The sequence below is a fragment of the Pagrus pagrus genome, assembly GCF_965226575.1.
Source record: "Pagrus pagrus genome assembly, chromosome: 21".
Lineage (NCBI taxonomy): Eukaryota > Metazoa > Chordata > Actinopteri > Spariformes > Sparidae > Pagrus > Pagrus pagrus.
Window position 1 is genome coordinate 10,281,347 of NC_140208.1, and position 10,636 is coordinate 10,291,982.

General features: G+C 43.4%; 1 protein-coding gene across 1 annotated transcript in view; it reads left to right on the forward strand.

Annotated features, from left to right (window-relative positions):
- LOC311250725 (zinc finger protein 503-like) overlaps positions 1 to 9,790 on the forward strand; it is a 49,796-nt gene extending 40,006 nt beyond the window's left edge. The window contains exons 2-3 of the mRNA XM_084342714.1: positions 7,513 to 7,789; positions 8,206 to 9,790. Coding sequence (XP_084198840.1) covers positions 7,535 to 7,789; positions 8,206 to 9,639 — 1,689 coding nt within the window. The 5' untranslated portion in view covers positions 7,513 to 7,534 and the 3' untranslated portion in view covers positions 9,640 to 9,790. The remainder of the gene's footprint in view (positions 1 to 7,512; positions 7,790 to 8,205) is intronic.
- Positions 9,791 to 10,636: the final 846 nt, after the last annotated feature.

Genomic DNA, 10,636 nt, shown 5'->3' on the forward strand with positions numbered 1-10,636 from the left:
TGAGAAACACTGCAGCAAATTTGCGTTTATAGATATGAAATGTGCAACATTTGAAGTCTGGAGGCTTGTGATAGCTTTCTCTGTTCGACATAATTAATCTAATTTACCAGAAAGAACCTTATTCGAAACCATGCCGACTTATTTTAGCTATTCAGAATCCAGATGGCAAATTTCACCAAATCACCCCCCAAATTTCTCTTCTCAAAGAGATAAGAAAGCCCACTGAGTGACATTTCAACAGGCTGTTCCTAACTTACAGCGAGATTGAACTCGCATGCAGACAATGACAAGCTCCTCTCTGTCTGATGTCACTTCCCATTTCCAGGCCGACTGCTATCTGCTACTGGCTTCTGCCAATAATAGCTCATCAAAACAACACAACCCTTCTTGGCACCAAAATAAAGGCAGCGGTCCACGTCTGTGCCACTCATGTGTCAATTAAGGCTCCTCTTCACACTGACACTTGTGACTTAAAAGAAACAGTCGAGAACGTGATGAATTTGAGCCGACAGATGAGAAGGCAGTACGCTGCGTTGCAGTACCATAATGCGCTTGAGATATGGATAACAACTGACACCACTGGCAGGTCTTATGAAGTTTGATTTCATTTGTCAGGCCTCTTCTACTTTGTCTTTTAGCTCGCGCGCTTCCCTCACTCTTTCAATCATCGTGGTAATAGCTCATTCTGATAGCCTGGAGACACTCACACGCACTTCCATTTAAAATGCAAAGCCACAAATATAGAAGGTGCTGCCATGGGCTGCACGTCAAGATGGCATCATTACCTTACCCAATCCTATATTGCACGTTTATATGTATAATTTCATTTGGTGGTTTATAAAAAGAAGGTAAAATGAACCCGGTTCTGGATGTCCACAGGCTGTTCTGGTCTCTGCAATCCACACAATTTTCACACACACAGATGAACACGTATCACATAAACTACAAACGACAGAGAAATAACCATCAACCTCGGTATTTGATCACTAAGTAGACAAATGGAGCAGTAAGTGTCCAAGCCTGTCTCGGCAAATACCTTGCATGCTTGTCTCCAGCCGACCACATGACGCTAATTCCTGACTGAAGCGCTCCTCCTGCGTATCCCTTAATCCTGCCTGTGAAATGTGACAAGATCATTCTTTAGGCCTACCTTAGTCTGAATAATCTGCCCATCACAGACATTCATCCCGACCTGCACAGTGCTTCTGGTGTCATAACACGCTACCTGTACATTTTCACCCCGGCTTAGGCTCCATAAATTAAATCTAGACAAGGAAATGTGAGGGATCGGCATCTGGTGCTGCATGTGTGTTGTCTTTTAAAAGCTAGTTGATAACATTTAGATGCAGACAAATCTTTTTTTTTTTAAAATACATGTACAGAGCTTGTAGAAAGGTGCAGAATAAACATATATCTTTAAAAACATTATTAGGATGTGAATTAATACATTTGAAATGATTGTTTTGTTTACTTCTATGTTGGTTCCAGCTTCTAACAAGGATTGTCAGCCAATAGTTGGGATCATGTGGTATCTGTGTTTCATCAGCGATCAAGAGTCTTAGTAGTTGCCAGTTTATGGGGGAAAAGCAAACTGTCCTGCTCTAACGTTAGCTAGCTAGCGTTAGAGATGTTACCGTTAGCTAGCATTAACAACATTAATGTTTAGTGGCTGAATGCGATCAATAACACCTTTAACATATTAGAGATTCGATACTTAAAGAAATAGAAACAAAAAGGGGTCGCAAATGGACAGAAAATGTATCAACAGCAATTTTGATAATATAATTTATCACATGCTATACACTCTCCGTTTCCAGCTTCTATGCTACTTTATTCTATTTTAAATGCTTGCAAACTGAATATTTTAGGGATTTGTGAGTTGCTCAGACAAAACAAGCAATTTTAAGACACTAAATTGAGCATTTTTTACAATTTTCAGAAAGTATTGATCAACTAATTTAAAAAAGAAATGTTGATAATAAAAATAATCATTATATGAAGCTTTAATGATCATCAAAAGTGATCATGATTGCACCCCTTTTTTAACTTAAAGGTCCACTGTATAGTTTTGAAATAGCAGAAAGGTAATATTTAAATATTGATAAGGTAATGATCCAAACTCCATTTTTTTTTTTTTTTTTTTTTTTTTTTTTTTTGCCATAGCTGAATAAACAAGCTGTTTATTGAAAAATAAGGTCCCCAGAACACTGTTGGAAGCTAGAAAGGTGGCAGGGTCCGCCACATATAAACAAAGCGATATGAAATTGTGCTGTCCTTTAAGGTCAGTTTGTTTATTCAGTCATGAAAACAAAGACAGTTTGTTTATTTAGTTTGTTTTAAGCATGAAAATCAATCAAGATTGTTTTCTTCTTCCCAAAAACTACACAGTGCACCTTTAAGCTACTAGACGAGCGGATACAGTACAGTATGTCTGACTGCAGCTGCTTGAAGTTTCCACAAAGTTCTGTACCAGTAATATGGCAGCTGTCAGGTTGAATTGAGCCGTCGGTTCCAGTGCTAACAGGGAGGGTAGGTGAAGTTAACTCTTCTCTACAGCATGACTACAACCCGCCAGGATCCTCACCTACCTGATGGCAAGTGGACGACAGCACGTAATCTCCATAGGCTTTACTTCCTACTCCTGACCAGCTTTAACTAATTGAGGAGACAACGTGAAAAAGACCCTTCACCGCCGCGATCTTGGCTGCACCTCAACTTTTCTAACTCTCTCTGTCATGCCGCGCTGCCGTCGTCTGACTTCCGGCGAGAGATAGTGCGAGTTCCTCACGTCAGCTGGGGAGTTGAGCTCCGGCAAATGAAGTCAACGCTTTGACACAGATGAGGAGGGGGTGGGGTGGGGATATCTCGGGTGTAGTGAAGGGGAATGGGTATGACTTCTAAGTATCTGAAACGTCCTGTCTTAAACACATAATATCTGTAATACTTCCTGACACTTTCTCCTATAACCTCTTATTCTGTGCCAGCTTCTGTGGGGCCTTTTTTCTCCCCCTCCGGGCGCAGAAGAAAAGCAGTCTATTTTCTTGTCATATTTGGTTGAAAGGCGACTCTCAACTTGGAGTCTAATTTCCTGCACTTTAAAGACAGTCCACATGCAAGGTGCATTTCCATGCTATCAAGGTGATGGGAGCAATTTCGACCTGTCAGTCAGTCATAGAAATATCAGAGAGACTTAATGTCTACTGCAACCTGTCAAAGGCTCCTGTGAAGTGCTGGAGAGCGTAATCTGAGTCTTATTCACTCAGCACCATTTACTTGTCAGCGTAGCTCTCTGTTTTACCCCGGATGGTAGCTCATAATGAGATGGGGATTTAATACAGCCATATATTCAGCGACTTGAATGAAGAGGTCAAACTGTATCAGATTTAGAAATACATGCGGGCGAGAAAGGAAAATGTACAGCCGCTGCACATCGACATGAGAGCAGTTATATTATAAATACCATAGTTTCATCTCATATGATCACACAGTTCTTGCTTCACAGACAGCAGTTAGTTAAGGCTGTTAATTTCCCGATAGACGCACCACTCTGGGTGACACACTGGGGCTGTACTTAACCATTATTAATGTGACAGGCCTCAGTGCAAAGCAAATCAATTAAACAAGAGCAATCACCATAGTCTGGATAACGGCCTTTTAAGACTGTTTGCATGTGACAAGGAGGTCCTCGATCCAGGCCTCTGTGCCAGGACCTGACAGGTCAAGAAAGCGGCATGAAACAATAGCACCTTCTAACCATCATCTCCCCTTTTTACCTGTCAGATCCAGTCGGCCTGTCTGGCTGCTGATGTGGTGCGCCCCGCGCCGCCTGCCACGAGGTGAATTTTCATGTCATGTCGAGGGGAATTTCTCATTCCATTTGCTAGACATTATAATGCCGCATTTATCGACCATATCCTTTTTTGGAGTGCTGTATGTCAAGTGCTTTTGCACCTGAGTTTTTGTCACTTTTGTGTTGTTTTTAATGTGCACGTGCAAGTCTTAAGAGATCTAGGGACAGGATAATAAGACTGGAGCAGTGGCTTACCTTCATGCCTTTTGGCCTCCAAAGCTCAGAGATTTCACAAAAATTCAAGAATAGGACTGTTTGTAAACTGTATCCCTTTATTGTGATTTACTTTGTGGTATTAATAGTGAATCAACGATGGACATAAACAGAGTTCCCTGAAGATTCGTATTCACATTGCATCTAATGGGGTTTAAATCAGATTGAACTACATAATGTGATTGGTTGCTGTTTCTAGAACCACGGGATGACGGAGGCGTTTGGTTCCTAAATACTTCCTTCCAGTTGCAGCTGTGTACTAACTATGTACTTGTGTATATTATATTATATTACAAGCACTCTGAAAACTGTGTTGTAAGTGTTTAGCTTTTGTGCTGTGAGCCAAATAAACAACTGAAATGTGAGTATTTTGTGTTGTGCGACCTTTTCTTTCATATTTTTTCGGAATCATCATGAGATCTGTTTTCATTTCACAGAACAAAGGAGTTCAAAACTGTGTGAAAAACTATCGTATCACATGCGTGCACTTGTCTAATCAAGCCTGTAGGAGCTGAGGAGCTGAATTATACAATATGCATTATACAATAATACATTATACAACGGAGTCGTTACAGCAGCTCCTGTCACTGTGACTCTATCGCCATTACTTTCAATTTTTAATCAACTCCGAAGACGAACTGTGAAGTTGCCTCCGACACACATTTAAGGTGTTGTTTCCGCACAGACAAGCAACGTCGTACATAAAAACAGTGCTGCGGGCAGGTCGAGGATTTAGCTCATTTAGATTTGAGCCTGTATAAATTTAAAGAAAACACTTGAAGAAGCAAAAGTAGTTTTTGCCGACCTGTACTGTGTTTACTATTTCCCCTGTGTTTTGTTGATCATTTTGTATTTTCTTTTGGCCGAGAACAACCATAAATAAATGAAAGAACAGTCGATAGCCAGTAGTGTAAAGCTTTACAAAAAATAAAATAGAATATTTAAAGGGTTTTTTAAGGATTGCCAATGAAAACGTGTCATATATTGTACTTGATAAAGAAACTTCAAGGTGCACTATTTAGTTTCCCTCAATAAACAACAAAAACAAACATGTTCAAACATGTTCTTTGTATTTGGCGGACCCTGCCACCTCTCTATCTTCAAACAGTGTTCTGGGGACCTTATTTTCCTCTGAGATCAGCTTGTTTATTCACTTATGGAAAGACATTCATCTGCGTTTGTATTATTACCTCATTAATATTGTAAAGAAATACCTTCCTTACTTTTCCAGAAACTACGTGTTGCTCCTTTAAAGGTTCACACAAAGCTCTTTATTGACTGATTTTTTGATTAGAGATAAACAAACTAAATAAACAAACTCTCTTTGTTTTCATGACTGAATAAACTTAATAAACAAACTGACCTTAAAGGACAACACAGTTTCACACTGTTTTACTTTGTTTATATGTGGCGGACCCTGCCATTGTTCTACTTCAAACAGTGTCCTTGTGACCTTAGTACTTTTGAGTTTGTATTATCACCATATTAATATTGTCAACATCAAAACAGAGTTTGAATTTCTTCTCCAAAAACTACATAGTGCCCCTTTAACTTACTCTACCTCATTTATTTTATTTGCAAAAGTTTGAGTTTTTAAGAAGAAAACAAATACGAATGAACCCTTTAATGAAAAATATGAATTATTAAAATCTCTAAAACGGTCAGCCCCAGATAGGAGCCATCACTTTACTGGAGGGACCCAGCCCCTGCCACTTGTAAACGCTTGTGTTTGCACGGGACTCTGGGTGATTCATAAACGTGTCCTTGTGTGAAATACTATCGGGGAGATTTGGAGCTTTTTTTTTTTCTGTTTAAAAGTAATGAATTACGGCGACGAAGAAGAAGAGAAAAAAAAAGAAAAAATGTGCAGCCATTTAAGGATAAAGCCGAGAATTTGGTGTCTGCCGCGGCGAGCCATCCATCACGTCCACAATAAAGGAGTTTTTGCCTGACGGTCGAAATTTATGGTCGCCCTTCTCTGCCCTAATAACTCAAAGCGCTGTGTCAGAGCCTGACAGCCGTTGCCGAAAACAGCCCCCCTGTTATCAATCAAAAAACACTTGCATATGTTTAACTTTCGCCTGATCAGCAAGACATTTATAGGCTATTGAGTAATAAGATAAGTGGGTCTATTTCGATGGGAAGAAATGTGGAAGCTTTAAATGATTAATGGCAGCCACAAGAGGGTTTTTATTTTTTAATTTTTTAATGCGCTCTTGGAATAAAAAGAAAGATTTTTTTTCTTTTTTGGCTTGACTGTGGCGGAAATGTGGAGGAATAATTTTAATTTCCAAGACAAAAAAATAAAAAAGAAGAAGAATTATATGCTATTAAATGTCTGTAGTGGAATGAAGGGCCCTGTTGGAAATGCCTCAGAGCTTATCTCCAATTAAACAACTCGCAGTTTTTTTGAGTTTTACCAGAGCAGACTGCACACTAACAGGCCCAAATTATGATGGAGGAGTGAGGGGGGAAGACACATCGCTTCTCCTCTCCTCTCTTCTGGATTCACTTTACAATAGTTGACCTGAATCTGACTGAAGAGAAGAGGCGCGGGAGGAGAAGCGAGCGAGACAGCTGACAGATAACTGGCGTGCGGGACAGGGGGGAGTGACAGATGACGGGGCTGCGTGATTGAGGGGAGAAAGTTTGCAGAAAATGTGAAACATGCCGATGGATATCTGCGCGCAAGAAAGCCTTCAGAACTTGTTCATTAGTGAGTCACTGTCGTCTCTCGCACGGAGAAGGCAATCAGATGGGCTGATTCCCTAATTGCTGTGTAGTTATCCAAAGAAAATTAGCTGAAAACGACGAGTGTGAATGTGCGATGTTTTAGCCAAAGGTGCCGCTTTGCCAAATATCTTGCGATAAAAGCTCTCTCGGACGAGGCTGTCTGGAATAAGAAACGTTAATTAAAATGTGTTCTCACTTGACATAAAGAGGTTTTTTGGTCATTTGTATCCCGCGTGTTGGCCCGCTCCCCAAAACCCGCACAGGACGGCTGGAGCGGCGCATGCGTCCGAGTGCCAATTACGCACAGACGCGTATATATATAAAAAAAAAAACACTCCAAATTAAAAAGCGTGTGAGGAGGAAACGTCACATTCACTCGACCCTCCGATCACCTCGGGATCTCTTTTTGATTGGGAGACGGCTGTGATCCGCGGACTGATTCAGACGCTGCTCCATCCAGTGAGGAGGAGGAGGAGGAGGCGGAGTGATCTCTCCCCCCCCACCACCACCACCGTACACCGAGTGCGCTCTCGGACCCGCAGCCACACCGTCAGAGCGACGCCGGGGATGAAGCAGCGCGGCTGGATTCTGCTCACACACTGCGCGTCTCTCTGAAGGATTTAACGTTGTTTCTTTTTTTTTCTCCACCTCTGGCAAAAAGGCTTTACCCGCGTGACGTTGGCTTGTCTTTTACCCCCTCCACATGTATTTCTCAGCCATTTCCACGAGAATTGGGTCATGAGCACATCGCCCACGGTCTCTGTCCTGAGAAATAGCACGAATCCAGCGTGGGAGAGCTGCTCCTCGGGGGAGAAGGGCGCAGCGAAGATCAGCCAGCTATCCGTGCACAACTCCGTCTCTCCGGCAGACCCTTCTCGCCAAGCCAGTCGTCTTCCCATCAAGGTTTTGAAAATGCTTACCGCTCGGGCAGGACACCTTTTACACCCGGAGTATCTCCAGCCTTTACCGTCCACCCCTGTCAGCCCCATCGAGGTAAGAAGCGTCAGCGGGTTTCTTTTTTTTCTGTGATAAACGTTGTCAAACTGTTGTGTTTCTCTACGTCCGAGCCGCTATTATGGGATGGATGTTGTGGACAAACTGGGTCAATAACTGTGATTTTTCGATGTGTCGAATTTGGACTCGCTTTGAAAATTAATGACCTTGTTGTAGCAGATTGATGCTCGTGTTTATAATGTCGTTTATAAAGCAGCTCGGTGTGCACAGTCCCTCTTTACATGCCTCTCAAACGCGGAGTTGTTTTTAGTTTCATCCCGACATAAGTTTATGCGCAATGCGTAAACTACGCGGATGTTTCGTCTGTGCGTATTCGCCATAAAAACAAAACAAGACGTGTTCCGAGTGCTTTTATGCATTTCATTTGTTCACCCTGTTTTGTTTTTATTTCACAGCTGGATGCCAAGAAAAGTCCTCTGGCTCTCTTGGCCCAAACGTGCTCGCAGATCGGCAAACCGGACCCGCCGTCCTCCTCCAAACTGTCCTCCGTGACCTCAAACGGATCTAGTGACAAGGAGGCCAAATCCGGTCCGCTGAAAATGAGCGACATCGGAGCCGACGACAAATCCAGCTTCAAGCCGTACTCCAAATCGTCGGAGAAGAAGGACTCGAGCAGCAGCCTCAGTGGAGATAAAAACAGTTTCCGAGTGCCTAGCGCCACCTGCCAGCCGTTCACCCCCAGGACAGGCAGCCCCAGCTCCTGCACCTCCGTCTCTCCACTGCCGGCTGACGGCAAAGGGGACAAGGAGGAAAAGAAGGAGTCTGAGAGCAATAAAAGCGGCACGACGGACGGTAATGGCAGCCATAGGATAAGTGGAATTACCTCTGATGGCAGCCAGGAGAACACATCTGGATCCAAGACTGTTACATCAGACTCGCCATCTGTGACCTCCTCGTCCTCCTCCGTCCTCGGCTCTGGACTGGTGGCCCCCGTTTCCCCCTACAAGCCCGGTCATACAGTTTTCCCCATGCCACCTGCTGGTATTTCCTACCCTGGGAGTTTAGCGGGTGCCTATGCAGGTTACCCGCAGCCGTTCCTCCCTCATGGAATGACCCTTGACCCCACCAAATCCAGCAGCCAGCTTTTAAGCGCGCAGTTTGCCGCTGCCAGCTCAATGGGATGCAGTAAAGCGGGGACGAGTCCGTTAGCTGGAGCGTCTCCTCCGTCTCTAATGTCTGCTAGTCTGTGTCGAGACCCCTACTGCCTGAGCTACCACTGTTCGAGCCATCTGTCCGGTGCGTCCAGCGCCAACTGCGCGCATGACTCTGCGGCGGCTGCTGTTGCGGCCGCCAACGCGCTCAAGTCTGGATACCCGCTCATGTACCCGACGCACCCGTTACACGGCGTGCACTCCTCCACCCCGACTTTCAGCGGACATCCCTTGTATCCATACGGGTTTATGCTGCCCAATGACCCCCTGCCGCACGTGTGTAACTGGGTGTCTGCTAACGGACCTTGCGATAAGCGCTTTTCCTCCTCAGAGGAGCTTCTCAGCCACTTGCGGACTCACACTGCCTTCGCCGGCACGGAGAAGTTGATATCTGGGTACCCGGGGTCATCATCTCTCGCCAACGCAGCAGCCGCCGCTGCTATGGCTTGTCACATGCACATGCCTCATAACGGCAGCCCGGGCAGCCCCGGCGCGCTGGCCCTCAGGGGCCCGCACCACCCTCTCGGACTGAGCAGCCGCTACCACCCCTATTCAAAGAGCCCCCTGCCCACACCCGGGGCTCCGGTGCCGGTGCCCGCGGCCACAGGGGCGTATTACTCCCCGTACGCCTTGTATGGACAAAGACTGACAACAGCCTCGGCCTTAGGATACCAGTAGAGACAAAGAATTATGCATTTATAAAGGAGATTTAGGCCCAATGAGTTTTATATTGTACTTCATGCAGGGACTGGATCCATGTGGGGATCAGTGTATTTATTTGCGATAGCTTCAAGCGTGACTAAAATAAAAAATAATATAACTTTGAAAAGCCTCAATGTGCGTTATTTTACACAGGAGAGATTGTTGTGTTACCTGCTGTGCACACACATTTAAATGGGACCTCTGTGGACTTTTCTTTTTTTTTTCCTCCTCATGCTGAATCCAGAGTTTTTATTAAACAGTGCCTCACTGGGAGAGGATAAATGCTGAGTGATTTGACAGAATGACTGACGTGGAAAAATCAATCAGAGCAGCTTCTTCAGAATTGTCATTGATTTATTTTGTGGGGAGTGAGACGTCTGATGGAGCCCGCTCTGACCCCGGATGGCATTTTTCTTTTTTCAACTTCAGACAGCTGTGAAACTGTTTACAGTGGTCTGTTTTCTAATTTTAGAAAGGACATTTATTATTGTACACCAGCTGATTGTCAGTCAGGTGAAGTCAGGTCAAATTTATCTCTCATTTTATTTTTATTTTTTGGCTTTCTTTTTTTAATTTTATTTTGAAGGCATTATTTTGGCTGTAAAATGAAGGTTACTGTTGTTTTTTAATGAAATATATATTATTTAATTTGCTTGTAAATGCACAAATAATATATATTTTAATTTATTATGAACAGCCATGGCTAAATCAAACTCCTTTTATATTATTCACACCTTTGCTTTTGTGTTTTGGTGTCATTGAGGCTGATAATGGGTTTTTACAAAGGGAAATAAGATGGAGAATTAATTATACAACTTTAAAACATTAGCATATTTTAATAATTAATAAGAAATAATAGCCATGGAGCTTCCAGCATGCATGTTTTGTAGCTCAAAACACTCACAGATCCTGGTGCTGTAGCTACAGTATGTACAGTGTGTGTGTGTGTGTGTGTGTGTGTGTGTGTGTGTGT